General features: G+C 40.9%; 1 protein-coding gene across 1 annotated transcript in view; it reads right to left on the bottom strand.

The window, feature by feature from the left end:
• The window catches only part of lmbrd1 (LMBR1 domain containing 1), a 199962-nt gene that overhangs the window by 67253 nt on the left and 112055 nt on the right, over positions 1-20654 (bottom strand). The window contains exons 8-9 of the mRNA XM_084321152.1: positions 17730-17855; positions 5378-5530 (exon numbers count right to left, since the gene is read on the bottom strand). Coding sequence (XP_084177278.1) covers positions 5378-5530; positions 17730-17855 — 279 coding nt within the window. The remainder of the gene's footprint in view (positions 1-5377; positions 5531-17729; positions 17856-20654) is intronic.

Genomic DNA, 20654 nt, shown 5'->3' with positions numbered 1-20654 from the left:
TCCCAGCAGAAATAGAGCAAAGCTCTGCATCGCTTTTCAACCAACAACGGTTCTCCACAGACTCCCAGAGGCACCAGTAGCGCTCGCTGAATACAAATCAAAATACATAAAGATTTTCGAGTCTCTGATCGGCAGGTGGTTTAGCAACCCACACAGAAACACCACCTGGCAGCCAAAAAACATGTCACATGGTTATTGATGCAGGGAGCTGTTGTTTTTGGCCGAGCAGATGTCCTTGGCCTGCCATGTGACGTTCCCGGGGCCGCATCAGAAAACTAAGACCACCGTGTTGCTTGTCAAAGAATACACACGAGGTGAAAAATCACGTGCCGATCAAGAGCCTGGCAAATACCTTTTTATTATTAAATGAAATGTAATTAAAAAAAGATTCAGCTTGAAGCCGCTGGTGCCTCTGGTAGTCTGTGGACACCTTTGTTGCGCGTGCGTGGGTTTGAAAAGTGAGGCAGGAAGCTTTGCTCTATTTCTGCTGGGCAGGTAAACTCACTCTTGCAAATTCTTCTGGAAGTTGCCTACTGCAGCTTTAAGTCTGCGTCGAGAGTTACACTGCTTAAATTGGAGAGACTTCAGTGAAGGGTTGCCTCTTGTTTATTGCACAATAGATGAAGGAGGGCTCTGTTTTGGTCCAAATTAACTTTTGGACATCATGTCAGAGGTCCATTGAGCTTAGCGACAGAGACGATGCTAAGAGACAATGCTGAGAGACAATGCTAAGAGACAATGCTAAGAGACGTAGGGAAAGTCAATGTCGGGTACGATTGACACAGGAGACCAGGTCCTACAGTAGCTATTGTAACTGAGGGGTACAATTCCCTGACTGTATTGATAAGTATGGTATCATTAAACCACTACCGCTTGATGTACTTTAACTTCTGGCCATCCAGTACACGATATCTAAGTATGATGAACACTTTCCCACATATGAAACCAGGTCCACACAAATATAACAGTCGAAGGTTTAATATAGCAAAAGGTATATACAACATTCACTTAATTACATTTATGATTTGAATGCACTTGTAAGGCAAATGAGTATTCGTAGGCAAATCAACACTGAATGTCCAATCTCTGGTTACGCAGGAAGCAAGTATACAACCTGGTTCTTTAGGGAAACTATAGCTATGGTACTTAAGGATTATAGCGGGATACTAAAGGGGTCCTGCTGGTTGTAAGTCAGTAAGGGGGGGGGGGGTTTGGAGAGCCGTCAGCTGCATCCCATCTGGCCAACGATTCCTGGGGAGAATTCAGGTACAGAAAACAGTGCCCGCAGGATCTTGATCCACAGATGAATACACTTGGGCCCTCTACCTACGGTAGCTGTAGGTCCACAACGAAGGAGAAGCGAGGCGGCCTCGGTCTGGGTTGAGCGCCGTCTCACCTGGGCTCCTCTCGGGGGTAATTCCAACACTCACTGGCGTTGGCTGTTATCCGCTCCACAAATCAAAGCACCCAAAGCAAATAGATATTCCATGCCGTATAGGCTCAGCAGTCGTCCGGGTAGGTAATCCAATGTGCAGGTCCACTCGTCCTCGCCCAGAACTCCTCGGATGAAAGCACCACGCGTGGTCTGCCCAGCCTGGTTAAGACTCTAGATAACGCGAGGAACGATGGGGGTGCTGCTCACTTTAGAACTTTAACCGAACGATGCACCATACACAATAGACTATTATTACCTAATAGAAATACGTCCCACTCGACGGTACAGTGCCAAACTATGACAATTCAGCTATGAATTTACACGAGGTCTCAATGCCTATTCTGGGGCCAAAATAGGCCATACTGCACCACACGTGGGTCGTGGGTGAGGCTTCACGTCTGTTACTAGGTTGGAGGGTAAAGGACTAATGGACTAAAAAAAAGTTCTACTTTACTTGCGCCCTATTTATATGCACGGTGAACAAATAGTACCATTCGTATTTCGGTAGCCGTATTCCTACGCGGAACCGGGGCTAGTTGGGACATGTTCGTCGGCACTATTGAACTTGACTCAAGGGGCCTGTCTGCTGGCGCCAGGTTCTTGTCCAATGAGAGAATGAACTATTATGGGCTGTAGTAGACTAAAGGGATATTCAGTGTATATGTACAAAGAATATACAAGGGATATCAAACGATATACAAATACTATTAAATATATATCCATAAATAAATATATATATTCGGTTTAATCTGATCCTTCACAACAGCTATACTGTATGTCTCTTCTGATGCAGGAGACCAGGTCCTAGCTGTATGTCTCTTCTGATGCAGGAGACCAGGTCCTATCTCTATGTCTCTTCTGGGGTCAACATTATAAGCATGCTTTTCTTATAGTGAGGGAGAGAGCTGCCACACTAGAGAGAAGAAGACACCAAGGCTGCATCACACCATCATTATAAAAGTATATTTCTACCACAGCCGATGCACAGAGAAACCCTAAAGAGAAACCTTAAAAAGAAACCTTAAAGAGAAAACAGAAACACCCAAGAGAAACCATAAAGAGAGGAAAACAGGTTAACCTGAGGCCAAGATAACTGACATTAGTGTTCCTTAATATAACTGAGATGATCTAAAACCTCTTACTACGAGCAAGTCTGAGTAACGCTGCAGTTATTAGAATTGTATACATTCACATAAAAACAATTCTCAAATCTCTATTTCACATGGATATGGAAGTACTTTGCATAACTCGCAGACATAAAAAAAACAAACAAAAATAAATACTCCGGCACATTGTGAAGTGCTTCTGTAGCGCATAGTACTGTGCAACACAGTCAAAGAGCAGAATAAATCTTTTTAGAAACTATAAAAAGGAACTGTTGGGAAGGTATTTGTCACAATCATTTATGTGCACTTTACAAGGTATGCGACAGAGATAAGGAATTAATGTGTGACTGAATTTATTACCTGCAGCATAACCTCATTTGTCTGAACCAATGACGCTCTAATGGAATGGTACCCAGAACAGGGATAACAGACAAAACATGCTGAGTTGCCTACATTAATTGCATGGACCATTATTTCCTGATGACTGCAATTTAAAAACAGTTTAACCACAATTTAAGATTATAAAGGGCATCTTGGAGAATGTGTCCAAATTGTGGGGAAACACTATGGCCGACCACAGCCCGATTTAGCTTAAAATATGTAAATAACCACAGAAAAAGAAGGTACATATTGTATGTTATGTTATAAGTAGTCATACATAGTATATGTTAGGGGTGGGAATCGCCAGAAACCTCACGATACGATACTATCATGATACTTGCGTCACGATACGATAGTATCGCGATACTAAATATATCGCGATACGCTGAGTATTGCGAAATATATTATATATATTTTTTTGATCACATTTGATTTATTACCTTTTTTCAACTGCAAAGTAAAACGTTGTCAACATGTTTTATCTAATAAAATAAAGTTCAGTCTGTTCATCTCACTTCAATAATTTTTATTGCAGAACATGGTATTTTCTCAAGCAGACAGATGTTGCATGTACCTGACAAACTGAACTGTTTGTATTACAGTCATATTCCAACTTAACTGAATGCACATGTGTGTGTGTGTGTGTGTGTGTGTGGACTACTCACTACTGTACTATTACAGGTATTGAAATGAACAATGCAACTTCCTTATAAAAAAAAAAAAAAAGTAAATCTTTTTAATGAATAATTAAATATCGATACTTGGCATCCCTGTATCGATACAGTATCGCCACGCAAAGTATCGTGATACTACTACGTATCGATTTTTCCCCCACCCCTAGTATATGTACCTATTTTATCAAAAATATACAATGTGTACAAATTACAAATAAGTATATATATGGCGGCTGGGTGGCGCAGCGGACATTGCGCTCGTTACCAACGCAAGAGACACCGGGTTCGACTCCGGCTGTCGGCGTTGCCTCCGGCTTGGGCCAGCCGTCATACTAACTCAATTGGCAGAATTAGCTGGTGGAAGTCGATGGGTGGTAATCTGGACGTTGTGGACAGCGACTCCTATAGGTCGGTTGGGGACGCCTGCACAGCAGAGACAGGAAATGGCGGGGGTAGTGTGAGCCTCACACACGTTACACCTCGCCAATGAAAGTCTGCGCTGACAGGTGAAAAGATGCAACAGGCTGCCTCCTCGTGTATCGGAGGGGACACGTGATGCAAGGCTTCTGTCCTCCCTACAACCGGCCAGTGGGGGGCATATGCGAGCAACGTTCAAGACAGGGGAGGGGAGAATTGGCACAATGGAATTGGGATGGGAGAAAAATAGAGGAGAAAAAGTGGATAAAAAATTATAATAATAAGTATATATATATTCCATCCATACGTTCCCGTGTTCCACATGTGCTCCTTGGGGAAAAGGTTAGCGTAAAGCCCTGCTATACTAATATGTCTTTACTACTATGAACTCAACACTGTAGCACCAAAGTTTCAACACTGTTTGATGAACATTGTTACCCAGCTGAAAGAGTTGTACCCTTCCTGCTGACCTGTTGTAGAGGATAAAGGACTATACATGACTAAATGTAAATGTTAATATATGTTGCATAATATAAGAATTATAGTCAGTTTCAATGAAACTGCATTGCTAAGGAACAGCTTGGACGCAGGTTTGTTTCCCATTGCTGTGTTTGTTCATATCAGCCAGCTGACAGGAAACCAAATGTAGTTCATTTATAATGTTTATGTTGTCAATGTTTGCCCCATTGAGAGACCCATGGCAAAATAATGGGTGTTGCCGTAGAGCTCTTAACACATCTTGCGCCAAAAACGAGTTTACTCATTATTGCCCGCCAATCGAATAGCGCCAACAGCGAGTTTACTCGTTTTTATGATCGTTATTTCCTTTATTCGCTATATGGTGTCGTACTAAAGAAAGCCGCTAGTGACAATCAAGGAATCATAAACGACCCCCCCCCCCCCCCCCCCTTTCCGTCACGCATGATGGAGCATAATGTATAGCGATCATATGCATTTGAATTTTTTAATATAGTGTGTATAGGAACGAAACGGCAATGGATTATGTGTAATACGCGTCGGGGCCTATAACGCGCGTTCTAGGAATGACTGCTATACAGTCTAAAAACACACATATATCCGACGGTACTAACACGACAATGTATGAATGGAAAAATATAACGTTCCCACATCCGGACCGATAGATACCCGATGTTGAATGGACCATGGTAATGTCGATATAGCTATAATATTTAAAAAAAAAAGTGATAGCCCTGCAAAGAAGGTGAGCCACTCCATAGGCTTACAGCAGTGGCAGAGAGTGGTATAAGATGGGCATACTGCGTACTGCGCAGAATGTGTTAAGACTCCAGAGGCAGTTTTCTGAGAAGAAAAGAGAGAGAGAGAGAGGTGGGAATCGGACTCACCTTAAGAGGCCTGAGGGCACTGCCCACCCTGGCGCAGCAGTTCCTCTCCGCAACGTCCAGGTGTCGACCCCTGCGGAGCAGGACCTGCAGTTTGCCCTCCAGCTCCTGCAGGGTGCGGCGGTCCCTCGTAGACAGCGGGCGGCCGTCCTGGCACTGATAACGAAGAGACACAGTCAGCATATAGGGGGGGGTGACCACCTCAAGTCAAGTCAAGAGTTTTATTTGTCACGGCATACAAGTATACAATGAAATGCGGGTGGTCTGACCAACCCCCTGGACGCCCCCGCCTGCTCCAGAACCCTGTCGAACTCTGAACTCTCTATACTTACCGTAATTCCTCTAATAGTGACCGGTATTCAAATACAAGCCGGGTCTCTATTAATGGCCGGGTGCGCTCTTGAGCTAAGCAATTATAAGCCGACCTCCTAATACAAGCCGGGTTACTAATATACTGAGCTGCATACTGAGCTAGTTACTTGATTTCTCTTTGAAAAAAACGTTGAAATGACCAGTGACCACCTGTAATTGCACTGTTTACTATTTCATACAGTACTTGGAACCTCTGCTGCATTTACAGTAGATTCACTTTTAAAAAGAATCTTAAATTGTTTTTAACACTGTAAAGTAATTTTTTGTTTTTGTTTTACACAAATGTAATTTTAGCTATATTAATTGTTACAGTAGGTTCATTATGCATTGTGTGTACTGACTTTTAATAATTTTGTTTTTTGCAATAGTGATTGTTTTTGTATGTTTTTGTATGTTTTTGTGTGTGGACCCCAGGAAGACTAGCTGGTTGCTATCGCACCAGCTAATGGGGATCCCTAATAAAATCAAATCAAATAATCAAAACCCAGTACATTTTACTGGGTTCAAACTGACACAAAATGTTGATTTATTCATTATGATGTTTGAATTTGAAATATAGGCCTCTCTCTTATACATGCCTCCTCCTAATAAAAGCCTGGTACCCGCTACAGTTTAAGCAAATACAAGCCCGGGTTACTATTAAGAGGAATTACGGTAAATCCATACTTATCTACTGCCTATGCTGCTTACATTTGTCTTATGCTGTACTCGTACCTACCTTCATTATACTACCTACTGTATATCCAACCTATAGTTTATATACCTACTCATATTATTTAAACCACTGGCTTGAGTGGTTATTATTATCATAGTGTATTCATACCATATACTATAATACGGTACATACATTAGCTTTTTCATAGACTCCATATTATATTCACATGTTATACTGTACACTACATACACTAAAGTACACTAATGTACACTTCACTGCTCCATTGCACTCTGGTTAGATGCCAACTTCGTTTTTGTTGTACTCTGTACTTTATTGCAATGACAATAAATTGACTCTAATCTCTAATCGAATCTCTTCATATCTTTGATTTGGTCAGATTGAGAGAGTTTATCAAGGGACTCTTCAACTCTTCAAAATCAGTGGTAGAACATGAGGGAATATCTTTAGAAATTAAGAAAGTCCTGCACATTGCTCTTAAAAAAAAGAAAAAAAAGAAAAAGCAAAACAATTATTTATTGAATCTAACCGACGTTTCAGAGTACGGTATGGATCATAACAGAACATCAGTGAATTAAATGTCCAGTGATTAATGTAAGTGACATGTTTATAGCAGAATTTATGTGGCTAGAGTTCAAATTTGAATGAGTAAATACAACAAACTCTGCCCTCACCACCATAAATCATTCACCAGCAAATAGCAACACATAATATTAATCTTTTTTTTTTTTTTTTTTTTTAATTTTTTTTATTATTGCAAAACAAAACTTATTAAAAGTCAGTACTCAACACACACTGTATAATGAAACTTTCAGTAAAGGTAGTTAAAATATATGCAAGTACAGAAACAGGATAAAACAAAAATAGTCAATAATAACATTTTAACCGTATACCGTGTATATCCAGCGAAGTTACAATTATATAAATGTTAGTATATAATATACCCCTAATACCTATTTTCTAAAACCCTACACACATATGCTCCAGCTCAAACCCCCCCTCCCGGACCCCCTCTTGGATAGTACCTCCATTATCCCTCACTCCTAACCAGACATCACCATTATAGGCTAGCTTTTATTCTCTCCACCACTTCTAACCACATTAACATTTTGGATTCATTGAGCCCCAGAATTCTTGCTGTTGATATTTCTTGATATATCACATCGAGATATGTAAGAAACCACACTTTCCGGCACATTTTTTCCGGTTGAAACCAACGTGATGCAATCAGTTTTTTAGCTACTGTGATACCCGATAAAACCAATCTTTTTAGTTGTGGGTTCACTGCAAACTCAAAAACATCATTCAATAGCAATACCGCGGGGTGTACAGGTATATTCCAAAATACGAGTATTGATAATTGTTGGGACACATCTTTCCAGAATGCCTTAACTGGTGGGCAGTCCCAATACATGTGCATAAATGTTCCTTCGTCCCCATTTGTACATTGGGAGCATTTGGAGTCTTGTATAAGCCCCATTTTGCACAGCCTTATAGGAGTCAAGTATGTCCTGTGAATATAGTTCAGATTGATTTGTTGATGATCCGGGTTCCTTGATGTAAGTCGGACATTTGCCCAGGCTCCTTGCCAATCAAAGTCATTTTCCAGGTCTGGTATATCCCTCCTCCAGACATTGTCTAGTTGAAGGGTTTCGTACGAGGACGTTAGTAATTGATAATAAAAACCTGATACAAAACCTCCCAATGTATCTCTTTCATAGAAAAATTTGTGGTATCTGTGGTGTTCAATTGGTATGTGTAATGGAACACCGTGAGATCTCATACAAAGTCGTAACTGTATGTAAAAAAGCCATGTGGACTCGGTGAGGTTAAACTTTATGCATATTTCGACATAACTACAGAGGCCCTTGTTATTAAAAATATCCCCTAATGAGTGTATGCCTCTTTCTTCCCATACAGGGAATCTTATAGGTCGTTTTCCCATTAAGAGAGCATTGTTATTGAATATGGGAGTGTGATTATGCCATACTTGATGGTTAGGAAATTTCCTTTGTGTTTCCCGCCATGTCCTGATTGCATGGGTTATTATTGGGCCAAATTCTCGCTCACAATGCTTGATTGAAAGTTTAGTGTATGCTATGTCTTTCAATCTCTGTGGGGCTACTATGTTTTCTTCTAATTTTCTCCAAGATACCAAAGCCTCGGGGTCAAACCATATCTTCTTCAATGGTCTTAATGTGAAGGCATTAAAGTATTGTAAAAAATCTGGGACTGCCATGCCACCGTCTGCTTTACTTCTCTGTGCGGTGGATCTTTTTATGCGAGGTGGTTTGTTATTCCAAATAAATTTGTATGTGGAGGTTTGTAATCTTTTCCAGTAGCCCTCTGGAGGAGGTAACGGAAGCATTGAGCTGAAGAAATTGATTCTTGGTAATACATCCATCTTAACTATTGATACCCTTGCCTGTACTGAGTTTTTAAGTTTTGCCCACCTGTCCAGGTCGTCCTTGATTTTGTTCTGTATTTTTGTGTAATTGTGCTTCACCGTTTGTCTTATGGTGGGAAATATTTCCACACCCAAGCATCTGAAATGTTTGACCATGGGTATCGCACCTGGGAGGGTTGTCTCTTTTTTTGCACTGGTGTTAAGAGGAAGAAAAGCCGACTTAGGCCAATTTATTTTAAATCCCGATAAATCACCAAAGTTCTCTATCAACTTGAGTATAAGCGGCAATGTGTTGTTGGGGTTTTGCATGAACAATATTACGTCGTCCGCATATAAACTAATTTTATGATGTGTGCCCTTGATTACTATTGGTTCTATGTGTTGGGATTGTCTTATAAATTGTGCTAAAGGTTCTAATGATAGATCGAATAGTCCGGGACTAAGAGGGCAACCTTGTCTGGCTGAGCGCGATACCGGAAAGATATCGGAGATGAATGTGCCTGTTGTAATCCTGGCCGATGGGTCCTTGTATAGTACTTTAATCATATCAATGAAACCTTTTCCTAACCCCATCCTTTCCAATACTGCCCATAGAAACGACCATTCCAACCTGTCAAATGCTTTCATAGCATCCAGGGATAGTATCGCCTTAGGTGTGATGTCCTCTTTGTCTGTATCTAGTACGTGCAGTATTCGCCTTATGTTATCATTGATCAGGCGACCTTTTATGAAGCCTGTTTGGTCCGTATGAACTAAAGACGTCATATGCTTTTGCAATCTGATGGCTAATATCTTAGAGTACAGTTTGACATCGGTTCCGAGGAGGCTTAAAGGACGGTAACTACCGCATTCAGTGGGGTCTTTGTCTTTTTTGTGAAGAACTGAAATGAGTGCGGTATTTTGGTGTTCAATGAAGCTTCCCTCTTTGACTGAGTATAAGATCATATTTAGTAATAAGGGTCCAAATATGTCCCAGCAAGAAATGTACATTTCTGATGGGATACCGTCAATTCCCGGAGCTTTGCCGTTTTTCATTCCGGATATGGCCTTCTTGAGTTCTTCTAATGTGATCGGTACTTCTAACTGTTTAGCGTCTTCATCCGTAAGTTTAGGGAGAGTAATTTGATTAAGATATGTGTCTAATTTGTCTTGATCAAAGGTCGTTTCTGAGTTATATAAATCGGAGTAGAATTCTTTGAATGTATCGTTTATTATTTTGGGTTCTGTTACTAGAGCTTGTTGTTTCCTAATGGCAGTTATATCTGCAAATTTTGCATTAATTCTTAGTCGCATGGCTAATAGGTGACTAGGTTTAGAACCTTGGAAGTACTGCTGTTGTCTAGTGCTGCGTATTTGCAATTCCGATTTTTGTCTGTACATTGCTTTGATCTCTGTCTTTAGAATGTTAACTTGGTTATCTAGTCTAGTAGAGTTGTTGTATTTTAAAGAATTAAAAAGCGTTGAGTAAAGCGTTTCCATTTCAGACAGTTTTGTGTTTTGATTTTTGCGCAATATGGAGGTAAATCTATCCGAGAAATCCTTGATCATATTCTTTACCGACATCCATAATATTCTGGGATCTTGCACCGAGTTAGCATTATCTTGTAGGAATACTGTGAGAGCTTCTTTAATTTGTGTAATGAATTCCTTGTTGTTAAGCAGCATCGAATTAAAACGCCATCTTGGGGCCCGGGTAGATAGTGTACCAAATGTTGCTTTCAGGATTAAGTAGCAGTGATCTGATAGCGCATTGGGTGTCATTTCCACTTCGTATTTATCAAATATTCTCGGGGATGCAAAGACGTAATCAATTCTGGATAGTGTGTTGTGTCTCGCCGAACGACAGGAGTACTTGCGGGTCATGGGGTTAAGTGAACGCCATAAATCAGTTACTCCTGTTGATTTCGACCAATCTTTTAATGCTTTAGATGAATTCTTTTGTTCGCTGGAGAAGGAAAGGTAAGTTTTGTCCATCCTTGGGTTCCAAATGGCATTAAAATCCGCACCTATTATATATGAGTACTCGGGATGGTTTAACATTTCTCCTGTTAGTGAAGTGAAGAAACCCACTTCGTACAAATTAATCTTTTTTTTTATAAAGATTACTATAATTGCCATCAACATCAACAATCGTCTGGGCATGAACATTATTGCCATAAATAATTTCCATTTCCTGGTTAATTTTTTTATTTTTATTTAACCTTTATTTAGCCAGATAAAACATTAAGAACAGGTTTCTTATTTACAATGTCGATCTGGTCCAAGAGGCCCCAACAGGAGTACAATATACATATCTGTATATATCTGTTGATCCTTCAAGACAATATCATTGAAACAGCTATGAACAAAGAATAACGCTATACCGTTATTTTCCAAAGTATCAAACTAACCAAACCAAAATAGCCTCATCAAATGGCCAGTGTCTGGATGGCTCCACTCTTATTTAATTTGAGTTGTCTAGCTTGTCTAGTATTCATCAATCACCTTTTGTTGCCCGTTCCTGCGCTAAAAAATATTTTTAAAATGCACTTTTCTAGAAAGTAAATTCTAGAAATGTATTAGTAAGTAGAAAGTAGAATTTTTTGTATTGAAAACAGTTGGTTTTGATCAAGTAACTGATTGGCAAAGAGCCATGTGTTATGGCAAAGAGCCCTGTGTTATAGAATGCATAGGTGACATTTAATTTGGACCTATCCCGGTTCAAAAATGCCTATACTTTAGAATGGAGACTATTATGATATTTTGCAAATAATTGCATCAGCTTAAAACATGTCTTGGCATTGATCAGTCTGCTTAAAAATGATGATGTAAACCAAAACAACTTTAACTATGCATATTTCCCAGATACACATGACTGTCATCCAGTTTGCTTTCTCTAGCTGAACAGCTCTCTAGAACATGGCTGTTGCATGGCACAACAAAAAGTTTGAAATGGCAAAATGTATACAAGTAAATAATTATGTTCCTCACAAGAATATCTTAATTGGGACAGCACTGTTTCCCTGGAGGCTGGCCAGCTATAGTCAAGCAGACTGAAGCTATTGTGTCTCTGGGAAATATGCAAAGCTTTGCTTTATTCATAGTTTTTACACAGACCTATTGCTGAGACCAAGCAGCTAGTATAAGTCAGTCTAACATGATAGAGACATGCAATTCGCCATAATAATAACGTTAAATATAGTAACTTTTGACCTAGTACTCTACATGAAAAGACAAACGTCTTTCATCTAGGGACAAACGTCTTTCATCTAGGGACAAACGTCTTTCATCTAGGGACCAATATCTTTCATCTAGGGACAAACGTCTTTAATCTAGGGACCAACATCTTTCATCTAGGGACAAACGTCTTTCATCTATGGACAAACGTCTTTCATCTAGGGACAAACGTCTTTCATCTATGGACAAACGTCTTTCATCTAGGGACAAACGTCTTTCATCTAGGGACAAACGTCTTTCATCGAGGGACCAACATCTTTCATCTAGGGACAAACATATTTCATCTAGGGACAAACATATTTCATCTAGGGACAAACATCTTTCATCTAGGGACAAACTTATTTCATCTAGGGACAAACATCTTTCATCTAGGGACAAACTTATTTCATCTAGGGACAAACATCTTTCATCTAGGGACAAACGTCTTTCATCTAGGGACAAACATCTTTCATCTAGGGACAAACATCTTTCATCTAGGGACAAACATCTTTCATCTAGGGGCAAACATCTTTCATCTAGGGACAAACGTCGGTCATCGTGTCAATGTCAATTTGTCAATGTGTTTGTCTTTGTCTGATTTGTACCAATCCACACACACACACACACACACACACACACACACACACACACACACACACACACACACACACACACACACACACACACACACACACACACACACACACACACACACACACACACACACACACACACACACACACACACACACACACACACACACACACACACACACACACACACACACACACACACGGTTCGTCCATGATGGGGAAGATGTGGGAAATGGACACTATTCACAAAGATTACATGGTAGAGACGTGACATTTACCACAATGATTTACCACAAATATTGCTGGGCCAAATGGTGGCACTATAATCATCAAATGCACAACTTTGAAAAGCCATTACTTGTGCACTGTATGTCTGAGTGACACAACACTTTGTACATATATCCAGCAATCCTTCGTCTCTAGACCACTGGCCTTTGCCACATGGTTAAAACACATATCTAAGCAGCAGCCAGCAGTAGAAATAAGCTGCAGCCAAATTGGTCATAGCTTATCGTGAATTTTGTGTTTGTTTTTATTGCAAAACATCATACAGTCTCCATTATAAAGTATCTGATATTTTTGAAGCAGGAAGGTGGAGCCAGATGGAATATCTTTTATGTTGCCTATTTGCCATAAGATCACGGCTAGGAGTTTCTTAGCAACCCATGTGGCATGTAGTGAGCTGAGAAGGATCTCTTATACCTTTATATCTCAGTGTTCTATTCAGACATTGTATTAAAGCAATAGAACATTGAGGGCTGTCATAGTCTGGATGTGGCCACAGGCAGCAGGTTACTAGAACACACTCCTGCTCATGTTCTATTGCTTGAATGGAGCCATGTTGTTATAAAAGGATTGTTGTATAGTCACTCCATTTATTTCATTTATTCATTTGTTTCACGTATTCTCTCATGAGCAAATGTTATCTTTGTTATTTGACATCACATGTTGCTTTTTTTCTTTTCTTTCTGTGAACTCTCCATCAAAAGTCACCAGCAGGTCGGGACAGCATACGTGGTCCACCGAGGGTGACATTCAAGTCGAGTTCCTGACGTGTCAAAAACAAATCAAATCAAACTATTTACTGCCACTTCTAGGTGGAAATACAGAGGGAGCACTTTTCAGTCCGTTTCTCCAGCCGGGTTCCTCCATCAACAATAATAATCAGATTTGAGAAAAAGGGCACTGGGTAGTATTAATTTATTTCTCTCTCTCAAACAGTAGTGGCATGCGGGAGACGATTGATTTTTTTTTCTTTGAAACCTTTGATGAGCAGCTTTTCCACATTGGACTCAAAGTGTTCTCAACTCAACCTTATACACTAAAATACCATGTAGATACGCTATATTCAACCATTATCTGAAAAAAAAAATATAATAATCTAACCCTAACTAACCTTACTGTCGTGCACTTGTCCTAATAAACTAACCTACACTGTAGCACTCAACACTTTGATGAACATTGTTACTCAGCTGATAGAGTTGTGCCCTTCCTGATGACTTGTCGTACAGAACTTGTAAGTCGCTTTGGATAAAAGCGTTCAGCTAAACGACTAAATGTAAATGTATATTGGAAGCTAATATAAAAAAAACTTTTTATGCTTTTTGGAGGGTTTTGGTTATCCAATATTTAACTATAATAATCAGTGCAGGAGCTCACTTATCCTTGAAAGACACTTTTATCACTGACTTAAAAGGCCCATACATCTGACTTTTACACTGACTTACTAACACAGAAGGTCAATGGTCATTCATTTAACGTTGAATATTGATTGATTGATTGATTGATTGATTGATTGATTAATTTATTAATTAATTGATTGATTGAAAATTGTATTAACAGATCGCAGAATGGGTACAATACAGTACGGCTCAATACACACAATTGTTAAGGGGATACAGACCAGAGAAAGACTTTGGTCTTGTTTACATCAGGGTCCCCCATATCAAGCTTGTATTGCCACATTTAGATGATGAATAAAACGTTGAAGCTTGTAAAGGCATGATGACGATTAATTAACAACCGCACACTCTAGTCTGCACTGGACTGTTTCTCGCCTCCCCCATCCCCCTTACTACAGTTGTGCCTGAAACAAAACCATGATGAATGATATGTTTGTAACACAGCAGAGTACAATATGCTGAACATTTTCATCGTTTTCTTGTTCGCCTAATAATGATAACCAATGGAAAGACACACACACACACCAACTTTCCCCTCACAGAGAAAAAAAAACAAAACAATGCAAACGTACTTTTGCTGATCTGGACGCCTCTATACTTTCCACAAGCAACTTGTCCTTCCGCGTTCCCGTTTTGCGCTCCGATTGGCCACGCACGTTTCTGGTCATGTGACATGTGCGCCCAATCGTGTGACGGCAAGTACTTTGGACGGTTAAGCTTAGGCGCTCTTTCGAAGTTAGTTAAGGTTAAAGTTTGTCTTAGAGCATGGCGATAGAACACCAGCCGTGATTCCAAACTCTAACCTTAACCAACTGCGAAAGAGTCGCCTAAGCTTAACCAGTGATAAACTAGGCGTTAGGTAGTTCGACGCGGAAATGGGCTAAGACTAGGGATGGGTACCGAATTCGGTACTTTTGAGGTACCGAACCGAAACACTACCGAGTATCGAATCAAGTGAGATACCGGAAAAAAATAAAATAATTTTTTTTTTTTTTTTTTTTTCATGTCAACGTTCACACGCACAATATATGCTTACCTAGGATTTGACTTGATTCAACAACAAAGCAGTCGGAGCAATGGCAAGCCGAAAACTGTCGAAATTGTAGTTATTTGAAGTTTCTTGAGACTAAAGTACCGAAAAAAGGTACCGGTATCGATTCACAGGTACCGGTATCGGTTCAAATGTGAAAGGTACCCATCCCTAGCTAAGACACTGCTCGTCATGCGATTGGGCGCACATGTCATGCGTGGCCAATCAGAGCGCAAAACGGGAACGCGGAAGGACAAGTTGCTTGTGGAAAGTATAGACGCGATCTGGACTAAGCTCCTCTCCAGTCGAGCTGCGGTGTTTAAATCCAAAATATTGATAAATCCTCTGCCATTGTTGTGTAATATGGCATCTCTCTAGACGGAGCCTTCTTTCTCTGCCTCACGTGAAGTTAAATCTACGACTAGAAGTGAAAGTGAAGCTATACACCGGTGGGGGGTGGGGGCAATTCATTTACTCAAGTGGATTCCTGAACACAGAATGACACCGTTATCACTGATGAGCATCCTGACTGGCAATATCACCTCCTGGTTTGGGAATAGCACCGCACAAGACCGTAGCAGACTACAGAGAGTGGTCCGCTCAGCCGAACGCACAATTGGAGGGGGGCTTCCCACTCTCCAGGGCATTTACAACAAGCGGTGCATGGGCAAGGCTAAGAGAATTATCAAAGACTCCAGCCACTCAAACAACTGCCTCTTTGAACTGCTGCGGTCAGGCAAGCGATACCGGAGTCTCATGGCCAGTACAGAGAGACTCAGAAGAAGCTTCTATCCCCAGGCCATCAGGATGCTCAACGAACAATAACACTATGTAACAACCATCAAATGCACTCACAGCACACACATCCACACGCACACACTCACTTTAAACATACAACTCACTGCAGCACCCACTTACACACTTTAGAACACCTAAACACACTTTATATTTATTGGTAAAGAATTTGCACTACAACCCTCATACCTCATTACACCTTACTGTAAATTATATTGTACCTAAATTGTACCTCATCCCACTTCTGCTTTGCACTGTATAGTATATTGTATGGTAACTCAGTTACTTCTACTCTACATAGAGCATTGCATATATGTATATACTGAACATTTTTGTCTACGTACTTGACTTCTATTTTATACTGCTATACTTATTTTATTATCTATTTTTGCCTAGCACAGTCTCTGGAGCGAAACAGAAGGAAGCATTTTGTATAAAAGTATTCTGTACTTCTATATGACAACTAATAAAGAAACTTGAACTCGAAACTTGAACTTGACTGACTACCGCGGCACGCCTAGGTGGAACTAAGTATAACATAATTTAAAAATAATCACAAAAGGGCAGGTGCTCGAGCACCCCTTGGGCTCTATGTGTGCACGTGCATAACACTCCTACGTAGAACGCTGGACGATGTTCCACTGTCAAACATAACGCAGTAAACAAACCGTTAATACCTATACTCTTATTATTCTCCCATAACATGTTGAATGAATAACATTATATTATTCGTTGAAAAAAGTAAAATAATTTTATTTCACGGCGTCTGTGCAGCCTTGTTTATTCAATAATTGTGTTGTGTAGGACAAGGCCCTACAGAGAGTGGTGCGCTCAGCCGAGCGTACCACGGGTATTGCACTACCTCCCCTGCAGGTTCTATACAACAAGAGGTGCAAATCCAGAGCCTGCAGGATAATGAAAGACCCTCACCACCCCAATAACAGCCTGTTTCAGCTGCTGAGGTCAGGCAGACGCCTGCGAACCCCAGCTACTAGGACAGAGAGGCTTAGGCTCAGCTTCTTCCCCCAGGCCATCAGAGCCCTGAACAATGAACATTGAGTGCCACAGAACACTGAACTATCCACACACAAGCACACATGAACACACACACGACACGCACGCTGTGCACGCTCACACACTAGCAGCCACTTAACACTTTAACATGAGCGGGCACACACTCATGACGCACACACGCACACTTATGGCCAAAAGGAAAGGCCACTTTAAATTAGAATAACAGGAACAGTGTATTGCACTACCAAAGCTAACTAGCATGTCCTATATGCTCTGTAAATAACTATGTACAGATACCGAGATGTCACACCATGTTACCTGTTACCTGTTTATTGCACAATGTTGTTTTTTATTGGATTATATTATATGTTGTACCACTGTATTGCACATCGTTGCGGGCAAGACCACCCGCATTTCACTGTATACTTGTATGCCGTGTGACAAATAAAACTCTTGACTTGACTTCTTTGCTGTCGAGATGAACTTGTCGTCTCGGCGCCTCGTGGATCCTCATCCACTCTCAATCAATGCTTCTGTGGCCCTCCAGTGCCCTAACCCCCCCCCAGGAGTTTCATCCACCGGTGCGAGACCAACCTTGGCTTTGAGCTTCTCGATCTGATGCTCCACATCCTCCGTGTCCTCCGTGTTCTCCAGGCGCTCGTACACCACGCTCCGTGTGCCTTTTATCAGATTCAGGGGGAGCACAGACATGCCGTATGCCTACAAGACAGGAGGGCAAAACAATCATTACATTCCCCCACATTACAGTCGTGTGGTGCTGAGACGGCACATATGTCTGACTGTGGCGCGCGCGTGTGTCCGCCCATGCTAACGTGTACACAGACAGACACACACACACACACACACACACACACACACACACACACACACACACACACACACACACATAAACCCCTGCTTGATGACAAACACACCGTGTGGCACACGGCAGTAGATAAACCAACGCTGAGCACACACAGTAAATCACGTTACAGCTCCTTTGGCCTTCCAGGGGCATGACATCCCCCATGAAGAAAAGGAAAGAAAAAAAAAGAGAGCTTGAGAAACGATTAAAATGCTGCAATTTGTAATTGCACTGTGGGGTTTATTGGTGAATTTGCAGCAACCATTTTGTGTGGATATGACATTGGCTTATACCGCCGCTGTGCGATTTACAGCCAAACAGTGCCCCCCTGTGACAAGCAGCACTCTGCATCCGGAGACCAGAGGCTTACAGCAGCGGGATGGAGGAGAGGAAATAAATTAAGAATATGAGGAGGACCTGTCAGGTGACCATGTGTGTGTGTGTGTGTGTGTGTGTGTGTGTGTGTGTGTGTGTGTGTGCGTGTGTGTGTGTGTGTGTGTGGTGTTGGGGACTGGCTTTTGGCTGTGGAGGGGAAGGGCAGCAGGTCCACCACACAAGCATCCTCTTTGTCTCTCCGTCTAGTTATGCTAGTGACGGGAAGGAGGGGAGGGCTGTCCTCTCGACATCCTCAATGCCCTTTGATAAAAAGAGGCAATGCTTGTGATAAATCACGAGGAACGACTCGACCTCTATTGTCTTTGACTACGAGTGAACACAACACCCTAACTTACCATCTTTACATAATAAAGTACTCGACCTCTACTGTCTTTGACTATGAGTGAACACAACACTAACTAAACATCTTTACATAATAAAGTACTCAACCTCTACTGTCTTTAACTATGAATGAACACAACAATATAACTTACCATCTTTACATAATAAAGTACTCAACCTCTACTGTCTTTGACTATGAGTGAACACAACAATATAACTTAACATCTTTACATAATAAAGTACTCAACCTCTACTGTCTTTGACTATGCGTGAACACAACACTCTAACTTACCATCTTTACATAATAAAGTACTCGACCTCTACTGTCTTTGACTATGAGTGAACACAACACTCTAACTAAACATCTTTACATAATAAAGTACTCAACCTCTACTGTCTTTAACTATGAATGAACACAACAATATAACTTACCATCTTTACATAATAAAGTACTCAACCTCTACTGTCTTTGACAATGAGTGAACACAACAATATAACTTACCATCTTTACATAATAAAGTACTCAACCTCTACTGTCTTTGACTATGCGTGAACACAACACTCTAACTTACCATCTTTACATAATAAAGTACTCAACCTCTACGGTCTTTGACTATGAGTGAACACAACACTATAACTTACCATCTTTACTGTTACGGACGGTGTCCTTATGTATGTATATAGAGGGAGTAATGTATGTTATCTGTTGTATGTATAGGCATGTTTTGTTTGTTGTTGTCTTGTCTCCCTCTTGTGTCTACATATCCCCACTCTCAGGTGTCTCAGTTCCAGCAACAACAGCAGCAGCAGCTGAGGCTTGTCAGGCAATCAGGCTCCACATTCCTTCATATACCCATTTGTGTGCAGTGTTAGTTAGCTCCCTGGTTCGTTTGGTTGTGGTGTGGTAACTAGACTTGGTCTGTGTGTGGTGGTAATTATACTTGGTCTGTGTCTGTGTCGGAGCTCATCTTTGTATGTCTTTGGTATAGAGGTGGTGAAGGCTCTGGCACTTTGTGCCGTCAGTTAGTTTAGGACTTTAGTATAGTTTTGTGCTGTTTGTGTGTTGTATAGAGCTGTGGCCTGTTTGGCATTAGTTTGGTAGTTGTACATTTCTGTTTTGCCCATAACCTGTTTGTGTATATTTATTCCTCGTCACCCAGCCTATGGTGATTGTTTTTCTTGTTTATTAATCTTTTGTTTTGCACACAGGGACATTGAGGACAGGAAGATACCCTGGGTCTACATTTTGCATCACGTAGGTGACCTACTGTTAAAGACACCAGCTTTAGAAGTGAGCACCACCACCTGTACTTTGGGGCGTCCGCGCCTGTAAGGGGGGGTGGGCTTTTATTTCTTTTTGATATTTCATTTGGTGCTCACTGGTAAGTCCGCCTTGCTCTCTGTGTTGCTGATTTGGATTTTGTGAAATAAATATTATTATTTTGCAAATTGTCTCCTGCGTCAAAACTGTCACTGCACCCTCACCTACCCTGTCTGTGGCCTTGTGTTGCGTCTCCCCACTGGGGTACGTAACATTTACATAATAAAGTACTCAACCTCTCCTATAACTAAACGAACTACTTTAACACTAAACTTAAAGCAGTGCTATGACACGGGCTTCGGTGGTGAAGGTAGGGAAGGAGCTGTTGTATGGCCAAGACCCCGCTTTATAGGAGCGGATGTGGGAGTGGTCAGGCAGGTGCGCAGGTACACGAGGTGAAAGCTTTCATTTTAGGATATGATTAAAGGGATAGTTCCAATAGAGCAAAGCGTAAGCTATTAACGAAATATAACTCTATTATCAGTTGCTTGTTACTATTTATTTCCCATACAGAATAGAATAGGAACCAATACAAGGGAGAAACAACTGAAGTTAATCAACTCCCTATTTAAAGCCCCAATCCAGAAATAATTTATTTTACAATATAGGGTACATT

The sequence above is a fragment of the Notolepis coatsorum genome (assembly GCF_963971535.1).
Source record: "Notolepis coatsorum genome assembly, chromosome: 9".
NCBI classification, from domain to species: domain Eukaryota; kingdom Metazoa; phylum Chordata; class Actinopteri; order Aulopiformes; family Paralepididae; genus Notolepis; species Notolepis coatsorum.
This window is presented reverse-complemented; position numbering and strand designations above follow the sequence as displayed.